This window comes from Humulus lupulus, chromosome 7 (genome assembly GCF_963169125.1).
Source record: "Humulus lupulus chromosome 7, drHumLupu1.1, whole genome shotgun sequence".
Classification (NCBI taxonomy): Eukaryota; Viridiplantae; Streptophyta; class Magnoliopsida; order Rosales; family Cannabaceae; genus Humulus; species Humulus lupulus.
Window position 1 is genome coordinate 4,126,049 of NC_084799.1, and position 27,848 is coordinate 4,153,896.

The 27,848-nt window shown below is 37.6% G+C and overlaps 1 protein-coding gene and 1 long non-coding RNA gene across 14 annotated transcripts; one reads left to right on the plus strand and one right to left on the minus strand.

Annotated features, from left to right (window-relative positions):
• Nucleotides 1-5,126: 5,126 nt before the first annotated feature.
• On the minus strand, nucleotides 5,127-6,828 carry LOC133789367 (uncharacterized). 3 transcript variants are annotated; one of them, XR_009873537.1, is made up of 4 exons: nucleotides 6,700-6,828; nucleotides 6,545-6,619; nucleotides 6,015-6,076; nucleotides 5,127-5,296 (listed from the first exon to the last, which is right to left on the minus strand). It is a non-coding gene; the product is annotated as an uncharacterized LOC133789367 (long non-coding RNA). The 3 variants fall into 3 exon arrangements; XR_009873535.1 differs by lacking the exon at nucleotides 6,015-6,076; XR_009873536.1 differs by lacking the exon at nucleotides 6,700-6,828 and having other exon boundaries at nucleotides 6,545-6,630.
• A 1,350-nt stretch (nucleotides 6,829-8,178) lies between these two features.
• Nucleotides 8,179-27,052, plus strand: LOC133790389 (uncharacterized). 11 transcript variants are annotated; one of them, XM_062228013.1, is made up of 10 exons: nucleotides 24,182-24,519; nucleotides 24,652-24,683; nucleotides 25,101-25,191; nucleotides 25,628-25,728; nucleotides 25,882-25,929; nucleotides 26,018-26,064; nucleotides 26,164-26,230; nucleotides 26,318-26,361; nucleotides 26,468-26,525; nucleotides 26,608-27,052. In XM_062228013.1, exons 4-10 carry the CDS (start codon nucleotides 25,669-25,671, stop codon nucleotides 26,656-26,658), a joined length of 375 nt encoding a protein of 124 aa, XP_062083997.1. In that variant the 5' UTR covers nucleotides 24,182-24,519; nucleotides 24,652-24,683; nucleotides 25,101-25,191; nucleotides 25,628-25,668; the 3' UTR covers nucleotides 26,659-27,052. The 11 variants fall into 11 exon arrangements, with proteins under 11 accessions (XP_062083986.1, XP_062083985.1, XP_062083987.1 ...); XM_062228010.1 differs by having other exon boundaries at nucleotides 24,184-24,519; nucleotides 25,573-25,728; XM_062228011.1 differs by lacking the exons at nucleotides 24,182-24,519; nucleotides 24,652-24,683 and adding an exon at nucleotides 8,194-8,314 and having other exon boundaries at nucleotides 25,573-25,728.
• Nucleotides 27,053-27,848: the final 796 nt, after the last annotated feature.

Sequence of the window (27,848 nt, forward strand, 5' to 3'; positions counted from 1 at the left end):
TTGGAAGGTTTTAAAAGGTTGAAATCAGGGTTATGGCTGGTTCCTAGGTGGGGGCCGCGGCCCTGTTCTTGGGCGCTGCGGCCCGAGCATGGTGCTGAGGGCGGTGGCCTTGTGAGTTCTACGGGCCGCAGCACTGGTAAGGTGCGCTGCGACGCTTGCCCCTGGTGCTTCTGTTTTGGCTGGGGGTCGCGGCTCAGGGTTTTGGGGTTGTGGCGCTTGAGGGTTTTTGTGACCAAAATGATGTTTTGAGCATGGGAACTCAAACCTTAGGCCTCGGGATCATTCCTACTACCCGGTTTAGTGGGAATCGATGTTCCGAAGGCTAGGTCTTGGTTCCGGGATTGAGTTTTAGAACTTGAACTTATTGGATCACCGTTTATGGTTGTGACTAGGTTATCACTAGAGGCTTGGAATCATGATCGTGCTTGTGGCTCGTTTATTGGTAACCTGTGCTTGGACCAAAGGTAAGAAAACTGCACCCTGTGTGTAACACCCTGGTTACCCCAGAACAGTTACGGTGAACGGTGGACAGGAAATTTGACTAGCTACCCAAGTCCTTTGGTCAAAAACGTGCTCTAAGTGTAATTAACAGGCTAAGGTATAAAACTAATAAAAAGGAAATTGATATTTTCATTACAAACTGCTCTGCAGAGTTAATCAAAACATTTACAAGTGGTTCTCAGTACAAAATGGTTATTACTATTTTAAATTTATAATTCCGCCGACCTAAGCGGCAAAAATAGGGTAAACCCCGTAGTTCCTCTGAGAACTCCTTGGCCGTGGTGGTCAAGCGGCCGCATATGTACACATCACCACCTAAGCTCTCCACTCAAGGCTAGGTGAGCTTTTCTTTCCCTTTACCTGCACCACATAGCACCCATGAGCCAAAGCCCAGCAAGAAAACATAACACTATTCATAAACATTATCAAATGATTATCATTATAATCACACTGAGCATAAAGCTTTCAAACAATTGTGTGAACATCACATGAGGTCCTGATAAACCATACTGAGTGACTGACAAGCAAGTCACTAATTCAAATGGAAGAGTGACTGCTAGGTAAGCCATTAGCCTTCAACAGGTTTTGGTAAACCATACTGAGTGACTGACAAGCATGTCACTGTTTCAAGTGGGAGAGTGGCTGCTAGGTAAGCCACTAGCCTCCAAGCGCTTATTTCATTCATCGACCCTCGGGGTCGGTCTGACATTAATGCTCTTTGAGTCATTCAATGCTGATAGTTGATTAGATTTAATCTTTGTTGGCTTGCGTGATACACGCTAAGGCCGTCCTGACTAATGAGTCAACTCAATGTGACCAGTGCCCAGTACCACTGCCGAACCTGACTAATAAGTCACAGCTTCACAGTTGATACTAGCACCTTTGCCAAATCTAACTAATGAGTCAGTACCATGCACAAGTGAGCAACATATGCTAAGCATTCTATATTCAATCCATGCCCATATTTATACAACCAACATCCTCATGAACATCCATGCATGTCACACTTGGGGTGCAGTTTTCTTACCTCTGGTTTGAGCTAGAAATAATATAAGAACGACCCCTGAGAACGATTAACCTTTTGGTCGCTTAGCGGTTACCTGGTCATAACCAAATATGGGATTCCATCAATAAAATGAATAATAAAAGATTCACAAACCAAAACCTAACCTCCGAGACATCAAACACTACTCAACCAGGTAGTAGGTTCAACCTCGAGGCCTTAGGCTTGAATCTCCATGCTAGAAACTCCATTTTGGCCAAAATGACACTAAGGGTCGCGACCCTCCCCAGCTGCGCTGTGGCGCGCTCCTCAAACAGAGGTGGCTTTCTCTGTCAGCGCCAAGGGCCGCGACGCACCACAGCCTCGCCGCGGCGCCCAGCCTAGACCAGCCAAAAAGGCTGCACGCACCAGAAATCCTCCCCTGCGTTTTTCCTCTCAAACCAACCCAAAACCTCCTCCAAACACTCATTTTAACCTCTAAACACCACCCATAACTCACCCTCGTCAAAACCCAAACTTATCTTCAATCAAAACCTCTTTAAATCCACACTTTCATCAAGAAATCAAAAGCTGAAAACTCAAAACTAAAACAGGGTATAACCAGAAATTACTGACTAAAACTCACCTTAAACCCAAGTTTGAACCTCCTTCAATGGCTGAACTAAGTCCACAAACTCAACCCTTGAATTTCCTAGCTTGAAACCCCACCTTGAGCTCAAAACTCCAAAGAAGAAAATGAAGAAGATTGGTGTACAGGAAGGGAGAAGACAACTCTGTTTTGCTCTGTTTATTCTACAGCCCTCCAAAGTCATATATATCCAAACCTCAAATGACCAAAATACCCTTAAACCATCTAAAGCTTCTTAAACCATTCTAAGGGTAAAATTGGTACTTTCCACTTATCCCGTTAATCATAATTAACGCCTCCCAATTCCCGCTAATCTCATTATTCTCAAACACCAATAATTCACATCCCGTTACCCTTCAATGCCCGGTAACACTCTAATCATTGAAACACCCCGAGACTCACCCCGAGCCTCGAGCTTAAGCCTGTTATGACCAAACCGATAATTAACATACCATGATCGTCTCATGCCGAATGGCTCGAATAAACCCACATCATAATGTGGTCTCAAAATATATCACCAACATGCGTGCAAATAAACAATTTACCCTCAACGAGCCAAATTACCATCACACCCCTGTAATTAGAAATATGGACTCACATGCATGCATTTCACATCATATTATAATATAATCAACATATACATGCATTTTATCATTTAATAACATAGTTAAGCAAGTATGGCCCTCCCGGCCTACTATTCACGCCGTTAAACACAACAGAGAATTCGGGGCATTACACTGTGTATGTGACATGCCTAGTTATTCTTGATGCATGTTGGATGTTTAAATGCGATGCATGTGATGCACGAGAAACATGTGATTAGGGCATGCCATGAATATTGAATATGAGATTGATCAGAGCTTGAGTCTCTGTGTTTGTGCGTGATCCAAATTATGTTAGCAATTGTTAAGTAAGCATGCTGAATGCCCTGTATTCAGATATTTGACATATGGTATATGCCTGGTAGCATTGCTTACTTATGTGTGGCACTGACTTACTAGTCAGAATCGACAATAGTGTCAGATCCGTCTGTGAAGCTGTGACTTACTAGTCAAGTTCACAACGGTATGAACACTGGTCATGTGTTACTGACCTAAGAGTCAGAAACGGCATAAGCGTCATGAATGCAGAGCCGATAAAAGATTAGATCTAATCGACATCTGCATTGAATGACTCATAATGAGCATTAATGCCGGATCGACCCTAAGTTCGATGAAAATTATAAGCACTTGACTAGTCTATGACTAGTTACTCAAAGCTAGGGCCAAAGGCCTAGGTGACTGCTTTGTCACATGGCTAAGGGAGCGGTACCCACGGTTGTGACTTATTCACTTGGTAGGTTTATGTTGGTGACTATTTCATCAAATACCTATCTTGTTTAAGCTAGTGAAAGGATCACTTATTCACTCGGTAGGTTTATGTTGGTGACTATTTCATCTAATACCTATCTTGTTTAAGCTAGTGAAAGGATCACTTATTTGTAATGGGAATGGAACCCACTTTAGTGACTTTTACAACTGTCACTCTTCTATTTAAGGCTATAAGCCTAGCATGGTTATTGGAACCACCAGTGTTAAATCACTTATCTGATTTGGATTGACTTGATAGTCATCCACTCAGGAAGGTAGGATTCTTTATCCTAGATACCCATCATTACGTGAGCTTATTTGCCTGTTTGAATAGGGCTATATTTGCTAGGCATGCGCCTTATGATTTGATGACATGTTATTACTGTTCATGAGCATATTGAGTTTTCTTGCTGGGCTTCGGCTCACGGGTGCTATGTGGTGTAGGTAAAGGCAAAAGAAAGCTAGACCATCCTTGAGTTGGAGAGCTTAGGTGACGATGTGTATATATGCAGCTGCTCGACCGCCACGGCCGAGGGTTGAAAGAGGAACTAGGGATAAACCCTGTTTTGCCGCTTAGAACGGCTGGTTGTAAATATTTTCTTGTAACAGACCTTTAAATTTTATTTTTGGGATCCCAATGTATACAGTAAACGTTCTAATGAAACGTTATATCTTAACCAAAAATTTTAATCCTCAAACCGCTAATCATACTTAGTTACATGTTTATGGACAAATGACTGGATTAGCGAGTTTAGCACTGTTTATAATGCGCACCGTAACGGTCCCTGGAGTTAAGGCGTTACAAAAACTAAGCTAGAAATAAGAAAAACAACAAAATAACAAAGTGTATTTTTCTACTCTAAAATCTGATGATTTACACTGGTTTTGGATCTCTATTTATGGAGAAACTTTTGCTCCAAAGTTGGTATTTTTGTGCATTAGGAAGTGGAGAAAATGGGTTCAAAATTTGATGCAAACTAGGACAAGCGGCGTGGGTTAATTGGCTCTGGAAAAATCGTTGCTGGTGGAGTGTGGGACAAAGAAGCAATGTGTGAGGCGGAGTGGGGCGTGCGTTAGGCGCGTGGGGAGCAGCTGGGCGACGTGGTGCGCCTTGGTTGGCTCGGCGGGCGGCGTCAGGTGCTGGAGGAGACAACATGGGACGCGTGGCAGGAGCTGCAGGGATCGTGGGCCCTGTATGGCAGGCAACAGGTTTGCATCAGGCGCGGGCTTGGCTTGGCTCGCGTGGCAGCTGCTGGTGGGACAACCTGGGCTTGGGCTATTTGGGCTCGGTTTGGGCCTAGTTCACCTTCAAAAATATCGCTTTTTCATAATTTCTTCAATTTATAATTCTTTATTTATTTCTTTCTTTTTGGTTGTGAAAATACATTTTATTTCCTGAAAATTGAACACATATTAAATCAAAATTAATATTTTCAAATATAAAATATATTACAATAAATTCATGAAATATTAACTAAAACTTAAGTGTAACACCCTCACTTATTTTAGTTAAAACCATATTTGAGGTGTTACGTTTTAAAACTATATCATAATTTATTGTTGTAGAAGTCTGGACATTTTTTTTATAAAACTTATTTCACATTATTTACATTAAACATAAAGTGTGTCTCAAACATATTATACATAAGTATTAAATAACCCAATTTATTTTCAAAACATAACTTCACACTTTATTACAAACATCTCACTGATAACTGAAATAACCCACAAAAGGTCGATATGTTCATATGTACAAATCAGGGTCAGGACCATGCTTCAGTTCTCCTCATGTCATTCACACATTTCTTTCTCTACCTGCAACACAAGACAACTGTAAGCCTAAAGCTCAGTAAGCAAAGTAATGCATGCAATGCTAATGATTACCCAATATCAATGGACATACACAACTTCTTTTTAAATTTTGGGCCCCTTAATATTGTGCACACTGTTTGAATTGGTCAATGCCTGCAGGGCTTGTTACACATACAATATAAAATCCCATGGGTTCTCCTCCGGCTAGCCATCACCACAGTAGGGCACATTAAAAACCTTATTCCATCGTTGCCCCGTCGGGCTCAAGAGTTAAGGCGGCCACACACTGTGGTGTCAATACATATAACAATAACTCATATGGAGGAGAAATAAAAACGAAAACATGGCAAACAATATAATTGGTTCACTAAAACCTAGCCCAAATTATTGGGCAGCCACTATAAGCCTACTATAGGCCTCCGTTTACACTTATTAACACTTTCATTTGCCTTTTCAAAACAGTGTCACTGAACTTAAACTTCTTATAACAACTTTCTTTTATGTTGCACAAAACTTGCAAATGCATCATATAATTAATCATCATAATATCATGCATGGTCCTATATCATATAATAATTTACCATATCACTATTATGTCATGCATACAAATTTATGATGAAGTGTCACTGTATGTTAATACCACTTACTCACAAAATATTCATATAATGCATACTTTCACATAACACATAATTCTTGTGTTGCAGTTGAGTACTTTACTTACCTTCTGTCCAAAATATAATTCACCGTGTAACAAATGGTGTCTTAGGTATTGATGTGCTTATCCTGACAATGGCATGGATTTCTCATCATAATGATGGCAGTAATACATTGAACTCTCATTTAAAAATACCCATAAAACATCATATCAAATTTCATATCCAAAACATGCCTAAAATGCCTTAAACCACCTAGACCGAGCATTGGATTTATCTTAGACATTTGGAGAAATTTTGACAGAGTTTCCCCTTAATTTTAGCTATCCTCAAATATCAAAATCAACCAATAATCAACATCAAATAACCTGTCATAACCATATATCCCAAATACCAACATGATTCATCATAAAGTTATCATATACCGATTTTGATAAAATTCTTATCTCCTAGATCATCACCCAAATTAAATGAGTCTCCACATATATTCAAACATTTATAAACATATATACTCTCTTATAAACTCAATCAAATAACCAAAAATCATTTTGTACTCCAAGAACCCCAAAAACCTCATAAAACACAAAATTTCACTTACCGAGCAACTTTTCGGCGAAAACAATCTCTTCAAGCTTTTCTAAACCTCAAACCACTTGGAAACCCCAAGAAATATCTTAAAAAGGATAAAACATCATATATAAGCTCTCAGAAAAATTCAAAAACCTAGTTTAACTTCCAAGTACAAGAACTTACCATAAAAAGGCTAGAACTAAGCTTAATCTACTTCTTTGGCTTTGCTTTCACTTGGATCTCCTTAGAATTTCTTCAAACCAGCAAAGAAATGGTTTTTGGTTTTCTTTTCTCTCAGTTTTTCAGAATAATTGTCGTGCAAAGTGATAAGGTTGATGAAAATTCCTTATTTTCAATGATTTAGCCTTATTGTATCAAAATTTGACACATTTCATCTCATCATTTCACCTTTTGACTTATGAAAACCTTATCACTTCAATAATTTCGACTTAATCATCTGCTAGCCCTATTATCCTTATGTGTAAAACACTCACACCAAACCTTAGGTCCATATGACTTCATACCCAATAGTTATGCTTACCCGATCGAGCGTAGCGCACTTATGCTAAGCTCGTTTTGACTTTGCATCAATACCACTGATTATGTATACCTCCCATCAAGAATTGATCTAATGGTTCTAAAACCATTTTTACATCATCAATGAGACCTTAATCATACCTCGATTACATTTGGTAAATCCATAAATACTCAATTTTACACCGAAATACCAGTAATCGACATTGCACTATTTTTCACTACTTAACCTATTTTGCCTTCTATATCTCACTTTCATCACTTAATTCCATGCCTTGTCCATATTTTTCATACTTTCTTATATCTTGAGCACATCAAACACCCATAAAAGACAACTCAAATGCCACAAGGTTAATAATATTGAGCATACATATAGACATCACATACATAACTTTTATACTTATACATGAAAACACTTATAAGAATATGCATATGCACAAATTATACATATTGTATGATATGTAATGCAATGCAACCATGTGATTATTGGCTATATTATATCAAAATAATGTGGGTGCTACATTAAGGGTCTGATTGGTATCCTATTAGGATCCAATTTTATGTTTTCAAATACTTAAAATTAGTGGGACCCATTATAATTAGTGATTGGTAGTTTGTTTTTGAAAATCAAATTCAAATCTGTATCCAAAATTTGTTAAGGAAAATTGAAAACGAGAAAAGCTTGTTTTCTCAGTTTTGTGAAATTATTTTCCAAAATCCCACATATTCAGTTTCTGTTATATTTTTAAATTTAATACCAATCACAGATTCAGTTTTTTAAAACTAAAAAACAGTTTACTACATTGAATCAATCACATTTTTAGAAACATATTTTTAGTCACTAAATTCAGATTTTCATTTCAGAATTTTACTTTTCAAAAATATAATTTTCTAATCGCGAACCAATCATACCTTAATTAATTTAAAACTTTAAAACTAAAAAAATACATATAAATCATTTTTAAAATTAATATTATACAAAACTATATTTAATGTACTAAGATAAAAACTATACCTATATCTGAATAACTTAATACTCTATTAACTTTTTAAATAAATATTCTTTATTTTTTAAAAAGGAAAATAAATAAATAAATATATATATATATATTAATATTATCACTGAACCTAAAGCTCTCGTTTCCCTTCTCTCTCTTCACTGTTGTTTGTTCTCTCTTTCAATTGAACGATGTAAGTTTCTCTCTCTTTTTTCTATCAATTATTCTCCTGCAAGGTTTATGGCTTGATTCATTATCGCTCAAAGGTATGAGTTCTCTTTCTGTATGTTTTTTTCTTCTAAACATTCATTCATTCGCCCATTCTTTATTTCTTTTCTGGTGTGTGATTTCTGGGTTTGTGTAGATTTATTACACTCATGTTTTATGATTTTGTTCTTTGATTTCACAATTATTATTGCACTTTCAGTTAAGAACAATTTTTTTTACCTCTGATTTTCTTTTCAGAATGTATAGCTTGTTGTTAAAAGTCTCAAATAAATTTGTTTGCAAAGTGTTTGATAAATTGTCTCTTAAAGAGATTTCACTAATTTGGGTCTATTTTCGTAGTTTTTTTTTTCCTTTCTGAAGTGGTGTTGGTGGTGCGATGCACCACCGTTTTGAGTTGCTGCTTAGGACTTCTCAGCTTTGTTGTTATGTTTCAGTTGTTTAGTGTTTTTCTGTATGTTGTTGCTGTAATGGTCCATGGTCTTCTTGTGACTTTTAATTGGTTTCAATATACTCAGTGTGTCCCTGACTTGTACTGGTTCACTTCAGCAAAAAAAATAAAAAATTAGTGGAGTACCAAAACAATGCTAACCAGAAGCCCACATTTTATTAGGGATTCTCTTAACACCATTTCGAGTGTTTGTAAAATTGACCTAAATGAAACTTTTATTAGGCAAATAGCTTTTCAAAAAATTTTATTAGCAAAATGGCTTTTTTTTTTAATTAACAAAAAAATCTTAATTAAAACTCATTTAATTAACATTAATGTATATTTTTTTTGCTGAATCCTCTTGAACTAGATTGAAAATAAAAAAAGTTAGTACTTTGCTTGAATTGAATTAATGTCTAATTCTCTTTCCTCATTTATTGTAAAGGTTAGTACTTTATTTGGGTCTCAGTTTTCAGTTTTTATAATTGGGTGTTCATTATTTCAAGTTATATAACTATATTTAGCATAAATATACATTTTTCTGCTGAGAAAAATGAAATTCTAGTGTAAAAATAGGTCCAACTCGAGGTTGAAGACAACCTGGCAATATGCGACCCTACATGACAGTCTCTTAGTGCAATTTTCAGCAGTGACCAAATTGCACTAAGCGACCCTATGAGACTGATATGGGTCGCACAGGGTCGCTTAGTGCAATTTGGTCACTGCTGAAAATTGTACTAAGCGACCCTATGCGACCTATATGGTCTCTTAGTGCAATTTTAAGGTCTCTTATAAATTATGTGTAAATTCTTCAATGCGACCCTTAGAGTCTCTTAGTGCAATTTTAGGGTCTCTTATAAATTAGGTGTAAATGCTTCAATGCGACCCTTAGGGTCTCTTAGTGCAATTTTAGGGTCTCTTACAAATTATGTGTAAATTCTTCAATGCGACCCTTAGGGTCTCTTAGTGCAATTTTAAGGTCTCTTATAAATTATGTGTAAATTCTTCAATGCGACCCTTAGGGTCTCTTAGGGCAATTTTAGGGTCTCTTCTAAATTAGGTGTAAATTCTTTAATGCGACCCTTAGGGTCTCTTAGTGCAATTTTAGGATCTCTTATAAATTATGTGTAAATTCTTCAATGCGACCCTTAGGGTCTCTTAGTGCAATTTTAGGGTCTCTTAGTGCAATTTGGAGGTCTCTTGTAAAGTAAGTGTAAATGCATAAGTCCTTCAATATAGTAAGAAATAGATAACACCAAAAGCGGATGTTCATTACAAAAAAAACAACATATCTAACTAGCGATCTGCACTACCTACATACAATTGAACTGCATATGCATGTCTAAAAGTATCTATGTTGTCGTTGTTTAGCAACGTTCTAGCTGTCTCGTTGCACTTACCAGCAATGCGCATTTCTATTGTCTTCAGCATGAATATACCACAATCTACCCTATTAAAGACAAGGTTAACTATATTAGTATTATCTTTAAAAGTTGACTCATACATGTATATTTAAATGAAACTTACATTCTATTGCTTTGAGGAACAGTATCTGTGGGAGCAACTTCTATCTTCATGAAGTACATACACTGAGCATGAAATTCATTAAAATGACCACTATCACGAAGTAATAGCGGAAAATATTGTGCAAGTGGTTGCACTGATCTTTCCATTGCTTCTATGGAGATCCAATAGTCTGGATTGAAGTTATAAATCCATATTGTCCACATTCTAATGTCTACTACCAATGTCATCCAATGTTTGTTATTATTGTTACATGGCACATAGAAGTAATTTCACTTTGGACCAAACTTTCCCTCTAATGGGTCTGATTGCATCAACAAAAGACATTAGCTGTGGAGACTTTTTGTATATTGTGGTGCTAGTCTCTTGAGACTTCCAATATAACTCACGAACATATTCCCCAAACTCATCAGTCAAAATGCATCTATCTTGTGGAAAGATGTCTTGAAATTTGTCAATTCGTTTCCTAAATATATAGGTTATTTCATCCACTTGCTGTCCAAAAGTATCAACTGTTCAATATTAGTTAAGCTGAAAAATAAAACTAGTATTAACTTATTATTATGAAATAATTGAATGATAAAGCTTACCTCACTATCAATATTTTGTTGTTTTGCCAACAATGTCTAAAAAAACTTCTTTCTCGAAATAATAGGCCACAACGAATGACGGGTCTACCACATGTATCCCCATCGTACCATCTATAAAAAGCTTGCACATCATCTTCAATAGGTAGCCTAAAAGGGTCGAAAGTAGGAGGTTCTAACTTTGAGTATCGACGTTTCTTTGGCCATGATATGAAAGGTGATAACAAGTTTCGAGCACGTTTTCTTAATCTCAATGGTCGGCCATCTCGAACTACCTGTTCTACCTCATCGCCAGGTTCTTCGTTACCATCCCCTTCATAAATAATTGATGGTGGTGTCTCATAGGCACGTGCAGGTGAATGAGATGGTGTGGTGATTGCGTCTCTGGAAGGTTGTGCAGCCATATTAGTTACCTTAGGATCACTATCTATATTATGCTCTCCTTGAGGTGGGGTGAATCCATCTACAAAGTTTGTCTGCGCATTGGAATGTGTATCCTAAAACCATGGAGTAACAAAACATTTAACTTATAATTAAGAAATAAAGAATAATCAGAAGCTAAAGTACTTGAAAAGTTACCTGTGGGTCTTCATACCCAGAAAAATGTGCATGCACAGGTCGAATGATGTCAATCAAAACATCCAACTTTTCCATTAATGCCTCATTTCTCTCTCTATTCAGAAACTCACTCTTAGAGTTGGCTGCCATGATTGCGTCATGCCTCTCTTTATTCAAACGTTCCATCTCCTCATACCCATTTTCTTGGTGTACTGTATATAATAATATATTTTATATAGTTAGAAATGTCAAATATAGTAGACTTATAATAAATGTTATGTTATAGTGTTAGAAGATTAATACGTTATTTATTTAAATGTTAGTATATATATATAGTTACAAATGTCAAATATAGTATGCTTGTAATAAATATTATGTTAGTAGATGAATCAAGTAAATATAGTTACAAATGTCAAATGTAGTAGGCTATAATAAATGTTATGTTATAATATAAAGTTAGTAGCTGAATACGTTGTATATATCAGATGTTAGTTATTGTAATAATAATCAGTAATATTTATGACTGTCTGATTTCTACTTTTGAAAATGTCACTTTTAATACTTTCTAATAAAGTTATTTGACCAGATATAAATTTATAGCTAATATCATATTCTTCGTTTAATAGCTGGATATGATGTTCGTCAAAAGCGTTTACTATATTTTGTGATAGATTATCAAAGCTTTCTTTTAGTTCATTTATTAATATATCTATACTGAGTTGACAGAGTTTATTGGTATATTTTTCTATGTCTCTAGGTACGTTCATAGATTCCCGGTATTTTGAGAATAAATTTTATATTCATATGATAGTAGAGTGTGGATGGAATATTTTTACTGAAACTGCAATTCTCTTGAAAAATCTTCTTATCATGTAAATTTATTATTTTCTCATATAAAATGTGACGTATTTATGCATATTCATATCTAGGGTAAACTTCAACACAACTTTTAAGAAGTCTATCAATGACATAAACAAATTTAATGAAGCAATGCCTAGATCCTATTACATGCAATAACCAATGCTTTTATCCTTTTGAAATAATTTAAATACTTGATAGAAGATCCTTGAGAAAACTTGAAATTTCTAAAAAAAGATTCACCTTTTCCTTCTACTATCGCAAGATGTTTTAACAATGGTAACCCATTTTGTTAATAAACTTATAAAATATTATACAATAGAAGAGAAAGCTAAGTTTGATGGTTTTCAAGACTTAGAGATTTCTCTGAGTTTAGAGAATAGGATTTAAAAAGAAAAGAAGTAAGTCTAGACTCCTTAGCTTATTAATACTGAAATAATAAGGTATCCTCCATTATTTTATTAAAGTGAGGATAAGATAATAATGTTAGGTATTAATGCGATTTTGTCTTTTCTGAAAAGATATAATGCGTTGCACACGGGCAGCTACTTTTGGTTTTTGTGGAAAGAGCATCTTATCTTTAATTGAGACTTTAAATCGTAGTGCTTCTCATAGTAGGGTCTTCAAGTCCAAGGCGGTCGATGGATCTTCATCATATGTCCCATCAAATTGACTATTCCACTCCATTTTTTCTTCAACAACTTTATTGACAAGAAGTTGTATGTCTTTAGTGGATATGGTTACTTGATTTGCGGTAAATGGAGTGCTCTGTTGCTGAAGTTGTTGTCGAAAAGCATCCACTTGAAGCTTAAGACTAGTAATTTGGTCCCCGCAGGCTTCATTTTCTTCTTTTAATTTTTTGTTTACTAATTCTTTCTTTATTATTGTTTTATTATAATAAATACAATTGGGGCAATTTATTATAATATTATAATTGCAAGGAGGATAAATTGTCAAAAAAAAAAATGAGTTGTGGTTTTTGATAATAATAATAAAATAATAATAGAGAAAGAATTAGTAAACAAAAAATTAAAAGAAGAAAATGAAGCATGCTGGGACCAATTTACTAGTCTTAAGCTTCAAGTAGATGCCTTTCGACAACAACTTCAGCAACAGAGCACTCCATCTACCGCAAATCAAGTAATCATGTTCACTAAAGACATACAACTTCTTGTCAATAAAGCTGTTGAAGAAAAAAATGGAGTGGAATAGTGAATTTGATGGGACATATGATGAAGATCCATCGACCGCCTTGGACTTGAAGACCCTACTATGAGAAGCACTACGATTTAAAGTCTCAATTAAAGATAAGATGCTCTTTCCACAAAGACCAAAGGTAGCTGCCCGTGTGCAACGCATTATATCTTTTCAGAAAAGACAAAATCTCATTAATACCTAACATTATTATCTTATCCTCACTTTAATAAAATAATGGAGGATACCTTATTATTTCAGTATAAATAAGCTAAGGAGTCTAGACTCACTTCTTTTCTTTTTAAATCTTATTCTCTAAACTCAGAGAAATCTCTAAGTCTTGAAAACCATCAAACTTAGCTTTCTCTTCTATTTTATAAGTTTATTAACAAAATGGGTTACCATTGTTAAAACATCTTGCGATAGTAGAAGGGAAAGGTGAATCTTTTTTTAGAAATTTCAAGTTTTCTCAAGGATCTTCTATCAGGTATTTAAATTATTTCAAAAGGATAAAAGCATTGGTTATTGCATGTAATAGGATCTAAGCATTGCTTCATTAAATTTGTTTATGTCATTGATAGACTTGTTAAAAGTTGTGTTGAAGTTCACCCTAGATATGAATATGCATAGATACGTCACATTTTATATGAGAAAATAATAAATTTACATGATAAGAAGATTTTTCAAGAGAATTGCAGTTTCAGTAAAAATATTCCATCCACACTCTACTATCATATGAATATAAAATTTATTCTCAAAATACCGGGAATCTATGAACGTACCTAGAGACATAGAAAAATATACCAATAAACTCTGTCAACTCAGTATAGATATATTAATAAATGAACTAAAAGAAAGCTTTGATAATCTATCACAAAATATAGTAAACGTTTTTGACGAACATCATATCCAGTTATTAAACGAAGAATATGATATTTACTATAAATTTATATCTGGTCAAATAACTTTATTAGAAAGTATTAAAAGTGACATTTTCAAAAGTAGAAATCAGACAGTCATAAATATTACTGATTATTAGCCTACAATAACTAACATCTGATATATACAACGTATTCAGCTACTAACTTTATATTATAACATAACATTTATTATAGCCTACTACATTTGTAACTATATTTACTTGATTCATCTACTAATATAATATTTATTACAAGCATACTATATTTGACATTTGTAACTATATATATATACTAACATTTAAATAAATAACGTATTAATCTTCTAACACTATAACATAACATTTATTATAAGTCTATTATATTTGACATTTCTAACTATATAATATATATTATTATATATAGTACACCAAGAAAATGGGTATGAGGAGATGGAACGTTTGAATAAAGAGAGGGATGACGCAATCATGGCAGCCAACTCTGAGAGTGAGTTTCTGAATAGAGAGAGAAATGAGGCATTAATGGAAAAGTTGGATGTTTTGATTGACATCATTCGACCTGTGCATGCACATTTTTCTGGGTGTGAAGACCCACAGGTAACTTTTCAAGTACTTTAGCTTCTGATTATTCTTTATTTCTTAATTATAAGTTAAATGCTTTGTTACTCAATGATTTTAGGATACACATTCCAATGCGCAGACAAACTTTGTAGATGGATTCACCCCACCTCAAGGAGAGCATAATATAGATAGTGATCCTAAGTTAACTAATATGGCTGCACAACCTTCCAGAGACGCAATCACCACACCATCTCATTCACCTGCACGTGCCTATGAGACACCACCATCAATTATTTATGAAGGGGTTGGTGATGAGGTAGAATAGGTAGTTCGAGATGGCCGACCATTGAGATTAAGAAAATGTGCTCGAAACTTGTTATCACCTTTCATATCATGGCCAAAGAAACGTCAATACTCAAAGTTAGAACCTCCTACTTTCGACCCTTTTAGGCTACCTATTGAAGATGATGTGCAAGCTTTTTATAGGTGGTACGATGGGGATACATGTGGTAGACCCGTCATTCATTGTGGCCTATTATTTCGATAAAGAAGTTTTTTTTAGACAATGTTGGCAAAGCAACAAAATATTGATAGCGAGGTAAGCTTTATCATTCAATTATTTCATAATAATTAGTTAATACTAGTTTTATTTTTCAGCTTAACTAATATTGAATAGTTGATGCTTTTGGGCAACATGTGGATGAAATAACCTATATATTTAGGAAACGAATGGACAAATTTCAAGACATCTTTCCACAAGATAGATGCATTTTGACTGATGAGTTTGGAAAATATGTTCGTGAGTTATATTGGAAGTCTCGAGAGACTAGCACCATAGTATACAAAAAGTCTCCACAGCTAATGTCTTTTGTTGATGCATTCTGACCCATTAGAGAGAGAGCTTGGTCCAAAGTGAATTACTTCTATGTGCCATGGAACAATAATAACAAACATCGGATGGCATTGGTAGTAGACATTAGAATGTGGACAATATGGATTTATAACTACAATCCAGACTATTAGATCTCCATAGAAGCAATGGAAAGATCAGTGCAACCACTTGTACAATATTTTCCGCTATTACTTCGTGATAGTGGTCATTTTAATGAATTTCGTGCTCAGTGTATGTACTTCATGAAGATAGAAGTTGCCCCCGCAGATACTGTTCCTCAAAGCAATCGAATGTAAGTTTCATTTAAATATACATGTATGAGTCAACTTTTAAAGATAATACTAATATAGTTAACCTTGTCTTTCATAAGGGAGACTGTGGTATATTCATGCTGAAGACAATAGAAATGCACATTGCTGGTAAGTGCAACGAGACAGCTAGAACGTTGCTAAACGACGACAATATAGATATTTTTAGACATGCATATGCAGTTTAATTGTATGTAGGTAGTGCAGATCCCTAGTTAGATATGTTGTTTTTTTTGTTATGAACATCCGCTTTTGGTGTTATGCATTTCTTACTATATTGAAGGACTTATGCATTTACATCTACTTTATAAGAGATCCTCAAATTGCACTAAGAGACCCTAAGGGTTGCATTGAAGAATTTACACATAATTTATAAGAGACCCCCAAATTGCACTAAGAGACCCTAAGGGTCGCATTGAAGAATTTACACATAATTTATAAGAGACCTTAAAATTGCACTAAGAGACCCGACCCTAAGGGGTCTCATTGAACAATTTACACATAATTTATAAGAGACCCTAAAATTGCACTAAGAGATCCTAAGGGTCGCATTGAAGAATTTACACCTACTTTATAAGAGACCCTCAAATTGCACTAAGAGATCCTAAGGGTCGCATTGAAGAATTTACACCTAATTTATAAGAGACCCTAAAATTACACTAAGAGACCCTAAAATTGCACTAAGTAACCTTTAGTGCAATTTTAAGCAGTGACCAAATTGCACTAAGCGACCCTGTGCGATCCATATGGGTCGCTTAGTGCAATTTGGTCACTGCTGAAAATTGCACTAAGAGACTGTCACGCAGGGTCGCATATTGCCAGGTTGTCTTCAACCTCGAGTTGGACCTATTTTTACACTAGAATTTCAGTTTTCTTAGCAGAAAAATATATATTTATGCTAAATATAGTTATATAATTTGAAATAATGAATACCCAATTGTAAAAATTGAGATTCAAGTAAAGTACTAACCTTTACAATAAATGAGGAAAGGAGAATCGAACACTCACGTTCAAGAGTGCATGAAGATTTCTCTTTCTTAGGGTTTTTTTTTTTATTTTCAATCTAGTTCAGGAGGATTGTTAATTAAATGAGTTTTAATTAAGATTTTTTTGTTAATTAAAAAAAAGGTCATTTTACTAATAAATTTTTTTGAAAAGCTATTTGACTAATAAAAGTTTCCATTTAGGTCATTTTTACAAAACACTTAGAAGAGAGAAAGGCATGTGAAAGAGAAGCGAGGGAGATGATGGACTATTGCTTAGGATTTTGTTATACATATTAGGCTTATTTTGTTTACAAATCTTGCCACATCATCAGATTTTAAAAAATGTAATAACTTTCAAAATTAATTAAAATAAAAGAACCATTTTGCAAATATCAATATATGATAAAGCCATTTTGGCAAATTTCCCCACCATTTCTCTTACACAGCCATTTCTCAAACAAAAAAAAAAATCAGATCTCAATCGGCCACCCTTTCTTTTCCACCATCTCCCTTACTCCTGAACCATCTCTATCTCGTCGTTCTCCTGACTCCGCTACTTCCCCATCTTGCTGCCATCCTCACTCAGTATGTGGCATCCTCTATCTCTTTGTTTCCTTTTGTTTTTATTACTATCCTATCAGACAGTGAACCACCTTGGTTTTTCGAAGTACTCTTGCTCGTCTTTGGTGTGCGTGGCGTCGTCTCCGGTGGTGGCGTGTTCTATTTTAAACAGGGTAATTGGTTGTTTTCTCTTCCTGTCAAGGGTTTGGCTGTTCTTGGACTGTATTGTTTGTTTGATATTTTTTAAGGGGTTTACTTTTGTATTTTTGTGCATGTTTTGATTTGCTTTTGTCCTTCTTAATCAGGCTGGCTCTTCTTTTTGTACAAATGGGTATGCTTAATTTTGTTTTTTAAGACCAATTTTGGTTTTCTTTGTATATGTGTTAGTTGTGGTCTGCTAGTGTTGTTCTTAAATTGAACAAGTTTTTTTTATGTTTTTGATCATATGGAATTTTTTTTTCTTGTTTGTTTCACTGCTGATATAAATTCCAAATTCTTTGACTGATTATAAGTTTTATTAAATTTAAACTGGTTGTTTGGTTATTGAAGAATTTTATCATTCGGGTCTTTTACATCTATCACGAATTAAGAATTTTTTTTAATGTACTTCTAAATATTTCTATTCTTAATTTTTTTATGTTTCTAAAGTGTAGTTAAGCTGTAAAATTTCTGTACCTTTCTATGCTAAGCCCAAGCCCATAAATCTTTTCTTCTCCCTCGTTTTTCACACAAACCCCTTTTCAATTCTACCACAGAGAGAGCAATTGAAAAACCTCATTGAGTTCTGCTGAGATGAAGAGCATGTTATGAAAGCTTTCTTCATTGGTATGTTTTAAAGTTACACGCTTTCTCAAATTTCACTTTATTTAACTTCATTTAACTTTGTTGGCTTCTTTCTTTGGACCACAATTACGCTATTTACTGGATACTGCTTAATCCATTGGTCCCTCTTAAATGGTTATGAATATAGTTGTTTACATCACAAGTCAAAATCACCAGGTCCCCAAGATACAAGGAATTTCAAGCGAAAACCCAAGATCAACCTTGTGATTTTTTATATGCATTTGCTTGAAAATTCTAAATTTTGTAATTAGTTTGGTGGAATCATAACATTGATTGATCATCTTTTCAATTTCAATATTCTTTAGGTGGATTTTCTAGACGAAGAAGACAATGGCTGCGCCGGCTGAGCCTTTCCCAGACGAAGGTGAGGCTGAGGATGAGTTGGGGGAAGCCCCCCTTGAACGCGGGGGACCTCGCCAGCGATCCTCGTTCCCCGGGGGGTGCTTTGTTTGCCCTGACCCTGAGGGCTATAACGCCTTCACTCAGGCTCCTCTCGACCCTGGACCATCAGGGACTTATTTCGCCGATCTTCCGGAGCCTCCCTCTGATCTACCGGGGCCTCACACTTTCACCACGCCCCCTCCCGTTTCGGCGAGCGGATCGTCTGTCCTCACCCAACCAGGTGCCCCTGGTGTGGATGGGGAGCCCTGGGTGACTCGGATGGTGACGTCTTACGAGCAGCGATTCATCCAACTTGCCTCGGGCCTCCCCGTATCTGACTGGAATGGCCTTTCGAATGTTGCTCAGTCGGACCTTGGGGAAACCCTAAGGCGCACCGCGACTTGGGTGAGTTCCTGCACCTCGCGTCGGCCCTATTATGTATAGATGTACATGCATATATATATTTTTTGTTTTTGTTACTTATTGTTGCTGTTGTTAACTTTCTTGTGCAGGTCTATATTGTGGCTATGCGGTTTGCCGACTCGGCTGACAATCTCGCAGCACGGGCTCAGGAGCTCGAGAGAGAGCTTAATGAAACCAAGGATAAGTTGACAAGGGTTCGGACCAAACTTGCCAACTCGCTAAAAAAGAGGACGAAAGCAGTTGCCAAGGCCTCGAAGCTGCAGGACATGGTCATCAAGCTAGAGAGCGAGCTCCAGGGTGCCCGGGCTACCGCGGCTGCTGCGCAGGCGAGGGTCTTTTCCCTAGAGACCGATCTTGCAGCTGCTAGAGCTGAGGTTGCTGCGTCGCAGGAGAGGGTTGTCTCTTTAGAAGCGGAGAGGGCGACTACTGAGCATAGATCCATAGAGCGCGCCCTCTATGGCGTATGGAGGCAGGACCCCAACTTCGACTTCTCCTCCTTTGGCGAGTATGCCGTGGCCCGGGCGGCTGGGTGGAGCGCCCGAGGCAGAAGGCCCTGAGGTTGCTATTTCATTACCTCTGCAAGCCAACCCGTTGTAGATGTATGCTCGTTTGAGCCGTTGTAATATTATTGTTATTACTATTTTTCTTTTGTAAATCTTGTCATGTCCTCAAGACTCCTTTTTTTTTTAATGTATATTTACATGTGTGGTTATTTATCTCTTATTCCACTGCATTTGAGGCCCTTTTGAGCCTGTATGATGGGATTTGGCGGGTTCCCTTCATTTATTTACCAGGCTGGAGGTCCTTCGGAGCCCATGTGGAAGGGTTCACTGGGACCTCTTTTGGCGCCTCTTGATTACTTTTATAATTATATTTTGACTCTTTGGGTCTTAGCTATCCTTATATATATTCTTGTGCGCACTTATTATTTTTTGCGAGAAGCGTCATTCTCATCATTATTCATAGTACTATTTTTGCAAGGGTTTATTTTAGAATCCTTTTTGGCTAGACGGCTTGGTGGTCGCTCTAGACTTATTAGTGTTGTTTATATATATATATATATTTTTGTAAGACCCTTTGGCCTCCTCGATGTTCACAAGAGTAACTAATCCTTGTGAACCCAAGGGACGCCTTGTAAGGTCCTCTCCCTGTTTTATACTTACAAGGACTTCGCTTAAGGCCCGGATACAAGGGGTTCTTTTTGGGACCATGGTCCCTTTTAAGGTCCTCCTGATAGAGGGTCCTTTTTCGGATTCTCCTAGTGCATAGGGTCCTTTTTAGGATCCTGGTGCAAGGGGTCCCTTTTTTGGATCCTCTTGTTTGCTGGGGCTCGCCACGAATTATATTTCTCTTTCAAAGAATTTTGCTTAAGGCTCTGATGCAAGGGGTCCTTTTTAGGATCTCCTGTTAGAGGGTCCTTTTTAGGATCCTCTTAGTAGAGGCTCCTTTCTAGGAGCCTCCTTTTTAGGAGGACAAGGGGTCCTTTTTAGGATCCTTCGTTAAAGGTTCTTTTTTAGGATCCTCCTGGTAGAGGGTCATTTTTAGGATCCTCCTGGTAGAGGGTCCTTTTTGGGAGCCCTCTTTAGGTTCCCCTTGCTAGCTGTATGTTTTTGCCTCCTGCCCTGTCCCCCAAGTGTTTGATGAAATTTATTTCGGCAGGCACTTTGGCTGATGCTCGCGTAGCGAAGAAAAGTAACACATGAAGTTGCAAACAGTTTCATTCATAGCATGCGGTTTACAACCAACCTTATAAATAAAAGGGTTACATCTAACTAGGAGGTTATCTAGGTAGCCTCTTTGATTCTTACTTACTTAAGCTAAAACAACAAGGAACAAACTAAACATAGGTTCTTTTTGCACTGAGTGCCGAAGCCTCGCTGGTAGCACTTCTCGAGATGATCCATAACTCGTGGTTCCAACTTGTGTGGGTCTAACTTGTGTGGGTCGCTCCTTCATACACAACCATTGCCATCGGTACAGATGGTTTGGTGGCTGTGCGGAGGGACATGTTATAGCATTCCCTTGCTTCCTTCTGCTCCCCTTTCACGATGCTACTCCCTCGGGGGTTGGGAATTTCATAGCTAGGTGATACACAGAAGTTATTGCCTTCAATTCTCTCAGAGAGGGTCTCCCTAATACCGCATTGAAGGTTGAGGTGCAATCCACCACGACAAAGCTAGCCATTACGGTGGTTTGCCTGGGTTGCTCCCCCATGGTGAGGGCTAATTCGATTGCCCCAGGGGCTATATCGAATCTCCCGTAAACCCATACAAAGACATAGTGCAAAGCTTTAGGTGGCAGAGGCTCAATCCCATCTTTTCTAGCGCTGGTCGATACAAGATGTCCACAGAGCTCCCATTATCCATCAAGACCCGATGTACCCTCATGTTAGCAAGCTGGGCAGTTAGCACCAGGGGGTCATTATGAGGGAAATGCACCCCCTGCGCATCTTCTTCAGTGAAAGTTATCGAGTCAGTCTGGCCTCCTTGGCGTACTTGTCTCGCCCCTTCCTTGAATCGCCTCCAAAGATGGTCCTGGCCTCTCCCTGCACTTCTGGGGCCACCCCTCGTGCCCGCGACGAGGACACTTCTTCTTCTGGCCTTTGGTTCTCCTTGGGCATATATCTGCCCAAATGTCCTCTGTGGATGAGCTCATCGATTTCCACCTTCAAATGGTTGCACTCCGCGGAGGTGTGGCCGATATCCTTGTGATATTGGCAATACTTGCTGGGGTCTCTTTTAGACCGATCTTTTTTTATTGGCGGGGGCCTTTTGAAAGGGACCTGGTTATCGTTCGTAACGAAAATATCCTCTCTCGCGTGGGTGAGGTCTGTGTAAAAGGTGTAGGGGCTCTGTATGCGCTCATCAGAGCGTTGGTGCTTCCGGGGTCGATCGTCCCTCGTTCCCTCATAAACCCCCTTCTTCTTTGCACTGCTTTGGTTTTCCCGGACTGAAGGTTTTGGGGGTGATGGGCCTTTTCCAGCTTTGAGGTTCTCGTGACCATCCTCCACGCGAATGTACTTTTGTGCCCGCTCGTAGAAATCATCCAAGTCTGTGACCTCTCTCTTGAGCATGTTATCCCATAACTTGCTCCCTGGGCGTACTCCAGCTGTGATGGCCATTTTCAGCTCTCGGCGGGTCAGGCTCCCTACCTTAGCTGCCTCCATATTGAACCGGTGGATATAGCTCTTCAGACTCTCATTTTCTCCTTGCTTCACATTGGCGAGGCTGGTGCCTGGCATCGTGTAGTCTCGCACGGCGTGGTGTTACTGGAGGAATTCATCAGAAAGTTGCTGCCAAGATCGGATGGACCCCGGTCTAAGCCTCTTGAACAATTTGTATGCAGGTCCTCTTAATGTGACAGCGAAGCAATGACATCTCGCCCCGCTGCCAATTCCCCTCAGTTTCATCAGGTTGTTAAATGTATCTAGATGATATTTTGGATCCGTGCTTCCTTCATAGGGGGTCATGTGGGGCTCTTTAAAGTTGGCAGGGAGCCTGATGGCCTGGATCTCCCTGACGAAGGGTGACTCATGGTCGAACTCCTCCTCAAAAATTTGACCTCCAGAGGCGGTGACGATCTTGCTTCGTAGGCTTCTCATTTCTGTGTCCAAGTCTTGCCTTCTCTTGCTTAGGGAGTCCTTTAAAGCAGACGGGTTAGGATCACCCTTTCCTTTGCCCTCTCGAGGCGCCATAGGGGGCATGGTCCTTTTACCTGCCCTCTTTTTGTTGAGCTCCTCCCGTAAATCTAAGGGTGCTCTCTTAGAGGTGACCTCGTCCTCGTTGCGAGGGGCAGCGTTGGTCCTTGGCTCTGGTTTCTGGGCCTGCTTCGGTGGCTCACGATGTCCGCGTTGCTTCGCTTGGGGGGTGTTACTGGTGGAGTGTCGAGTCCTCCCATCATCTACCGGTACGGTGGTCTCTACCCCCTCCTGACCTTTCTCTTTCCTCCTGGGCAAGGTCACGCTCGATTTACCCTGCAATAGGCCATTCAACACCTCTTGCATATTCTCCAGGGTGGTCTCCAACCTTTGGTTCTTACGGTGGAGCTCACGTATTTCTTCTTCATAGAAACGAGATTTCGAACTCGAGCTCACGGAATGGACTCGGGGATGCTTATCATGGACCCGGAGTTCAGTACTTGTGGCGGTTTAGGGAGCGGGAATTCATTGGCATTCCCTGGTGGTGCCCTTGGAGGACTCCCTCGAGGCGGGACGGCTGGTGACGAGGCCTCTCTATCACCCTCGTGAACCTCAGGGTCCCTTGGGGGCTCTACATCTCTGGGTGGGGGAGGATCCTTCATGGAGGCCTTCAGCTAGACTCCGTTAAGGTGGACCTCCACTTCTCGTGGCTCCCTGAGTCGCTTTGAACGTCTCGGCATTTCTTCTTGCCGGAAGTAATGGTAGAACAGTAGCTTGGTACTTAGCTTCCCACAGACGGTGCCAGGGGCACGGGCGCAGGGGCGCGAGGCCGTGGCGCGGGACACGCGAGGCCGAGGGGCGCGCGAACACGCGAGGCCGTGGTGCGGGGGCACGCGAGGCCGTGGCATGCAGGGGTGCGAGACGGGGCCCTTAAACAGTTGGTGTGATATGCCCGTAGCATATCGGGCGCACCCACGAGGCGTTTATGGGAGCCTTTCTCGTGCTTTTGGCCTTTTTATAACTGTTAAATTTCGAGCATCCACATTTTCAATCGAAGGATTCAGCCAAAAAAATATACATTAATGTTAATTAAATACGTTTTAATTAAGATTTTTTTGTTAATAAAAAAAAAGGACCATTTTGCTAATAATTTTTTTTGAAAAGCTATTTGCCTAATAAAAGTTTCCATTTAGGTCATTTTTACAAAACACTCAAAAGAGAGAGAGGCATGTGAAAGGCATGTGAAAGAGAAGGGAGGGAGATGATGGACTATTGCTTACCACCATTTCTCTTACACGGCCATTTCTCAAAAAAAAATAAAATCAGATCTCAATCGGCCACCCTTTCTTTTCCACCATCTCCCTTACTCCTGAACCATCTCTATCTCGCCGTTCTCCTGACTCCGCTACTCTCCCCATCTCGCTGTCATCCTCACTCGGTCTGTGGCATCCTCTATCTCTTCGTTTCCTTTTGTTTTTATCACTGTCCTATCAGATAGTGAACCACCTTGGTTTTTCGAAGTACTCTTGCTCGTCTTTGGTGTGCGTGGCGTCGTCTCCGGTGGTGGCGTGTTCTATTTTGGACAGGGTAATTGGCTGTTTTCTCTTCCTGTCAAGGGTTTGGCTGTTCTTGGACTGTATTGTTTGTTTGATATTTTTTAAGGGGTTTACTTTTGTATTTTTGTGCATGTTTTGAATTGCTTTTGTTGTTCTTAATCAGGCTGGCTCTTATCATGATTTTTGTACAAATGGGTATGCTTAATTTTGTTTTTTAAGACCAATTTTTGGTTTTCTTTGTATATGTGTTAGTTGTGGTCTGCTAGTGTTGTTCTTAAATTGAACAAGTTTTTTTTTTATGTTTTTGATCATATGGCATTTTTTTTTCTTGTTTGTTTCTCTACTCATATTAATTCCAAATTCTTTGACTGATTATAAGTTTTATTAAATTTAAACTGGTTGTTTGGTTATAGAAGAATTTTATCTTTCGGGTCTTTTACATCTATCACGAATTAAGATTTTTTTTTAATGTACTTCTAAATATTTCTATTCTTAATTCTTTTATGTTTCTAAAGTGTAGTTAAGCTGTAAAATTTCTGTACCTTTTCTATGCTAACCCCAAGCCCATAAATCTTTTCTTCTCCCTCGTTTTTCACACGAACCCCTTTTCAGTTCTACCATTGACGATCACAGAGAGAGCAATTGAAAAACCTCATTGAGTTCTGCTGAGATAAAGAACATGTTATGAAAGCTTTCTTCACTGGTATGTTTTAAAGTTACATGCTTTCTCAAATTTCACTTTGTTTAACTTCATTTAACTTTGCTGGCTTCTTTCTTTGGACCACAATTACGCTATTTACTGGATACTGCTTAATCCATTGGTCCCTTTTAAATGGTTATGAATATAGTTGTTTACATCACAAGTCAAAATCACCAGGTCCCCAAGATACAAGGAATTTCAAGCCAAAACCCAAAATCAACCTTGTGATTTTTTATATGCAGTTGCTTGAAAATTCTAAATTTTGTAATTATGTTGGTGGAATCATAACATTGATTGATCATCTTTTCAATTTCAATATTCTTTAGGTGGGTTTTCCACAACCTGTATTAAAATTTGACAGAAACTTGTTTTTAATTTTTTCAGTGGAAACGGCTGTTTCAATTTTCTGAGGAAAGCTACAACTTTTGGCATTGATCAGAGAATTAATTGAAGCCTGTCTTATTAAGGAGAGGCATAGTTATGAGCAGCTCATTCCCACGTTTTCCTGTCACCAACAAGAACATCTCTTTGGAAATCAAGGTGCTTTATTGTCAAATATTAGTGATTATATATCTTTGTTTGTAGAGTTATTAAATGGTATATTTCACCATTGACAACTCGTTGCCTCAATTATGTACTCCTTTCCACATTCTTGGTATGAAATTCTCTGTGGATATACATTGTTTTTGGCAGGGTAACAAAACAGATGTTGTCATTTGCAGCTACGATGATCATTTCCTTGTGAGTATCAGATCCCAATTAGTTTGCCTTAAGGCTGTGGATGAGTTAGATATTTATATCAATCTTATCTTTTGGATTGCTCTCTCAGGTTATTGCAACTCAAATAGGAACTATGGGCACAATACTTAAAGCTAGGTATGTACTTGACTCTACTTCTGTAATGACAACAACACTTTGACTAAGGTCCTTATGTTATTGGATTTTACATCTAAGGTGAATATGTTTCTCTTTCAGGAAGGATGAAGGGGTATTGATCGAACCAACTTTCGACGTGTCTGTTATTTTTGGCAAAAGAGACGAGGTACGCTAGTTTCTCTTGCTGTATTTTTTTTTCTAGTTTTGATGACTCTTTTGATGTTTTTCTTAACCTGCTGCGTTTTGGTGCCAGCCAATGCTAGTAGCATGCGCTCGTCAGCTAATAGAACACATTAGGTGATTATAACTTCAGTTTAATGTTAACATGGTGGATTCAGAGGTTCTGTTCTTCATAATATGCAAATTCAATGGTGTTTGTATTTAATCTTTTTTCTTTTTGCAGTATCTCCGGTTCGACCAAATCTTTAATCCTCTCTCTTGGCCTGAAAGATCATTCCATGGTAGTAAATATTTGGGAACTAATTTGACAAGTTAGATGAATTTTTGAACTCATCGCTCATGATTTTTGCTGATGCTATGCAGGAGACTGTGAAGGGCATTGTTGCTGCCGTGGTTGAAACTCGTCTCTGGTGACTTGCATAGTGTTGAGAATGGTAGATTTTGTTTACACCAATCTACTCTGTATTCTATGGTTATTATTGGTAAGAGTCATTTGAGACCTAACTATTGCTGATTTTTAGAAGTAAAAATATAAGGCCTAATGACGAGGAGAAGAAAAACGACAGCTTTCGAAAGAAGGAAGAAGAGAATGATACATACATCTTTTGATTTAGAATAGAAATGAATGGTTAGTAGCCATGAAAATGTTGTTCTTTTTCCAGAAATTTTGTATCTCGTTACTCTTTTATGAAAAAAAATCAAAGAAAAGACAAAAGGGTGTCCAAGCAAATCTTAAAACCTTCTAATTTGTTGGATTGAGGTATGAGAATCCTTTATGGCTGTCAAATTCTTATGGCGTTTTCCTTTATTTTGTGTTTGTGTGTGTGTGTGTGTTTTTCTTTTTCTCTTTTATTTATTTTTGTTAATTTGCTGTTGCCTATTTCTCTAATTTTCTCTATTAGGACCAATTTCTAACAGCTGCAATTGAAAACTGAAACCTGAGGATATGTCATATGTATGATTATAATTCAAAAGCTATTAGTGAAATAAATTACTTTTATTATTAATACCTCTGATCTTCCTTGCTCAAAACAACAATTTTAGCATCAAACATGCCTAAATTCCAACATTTTATCCTTGGAATTGTCCTATGCTTCTCTCTTAATGTCAAACATCAATTTCCACTCCAAACAGAAATGAGACAAATGGCCCATGGAGGCCCAACAATATCATTCGACTAGGATTAACATGGATTCCTTCAAAGCATCATATCAAGTTGTAGATTGTTGTTTCATTGATCTCGATCATCATTTTGCAAATTGAGTTTTGTTTTTTTGGCTTTTACGATCATGTTTCGGGAGCATGACAAATCAACCTACACCCTACCATTTGTTCTTTCACTCGACGATTCTTGAGTGAATATCCATCATTCTATCATATATATATATATATATACAATTTATATATATATTTATGAATTTTGTTTGGTATTCACATCACTTTTGCTCATGCAGTAGAGCGGTTTTCTATTTTCAGTATTTTGAAAAATTATAATTTTTTTTTTCACAAGATGATGTTTATTATAATTATAACATACATCTTATTAAATTTTAAGAAAATTTTGAATAATTTGCGGTATTGAAATTATATATATTTATGAATTT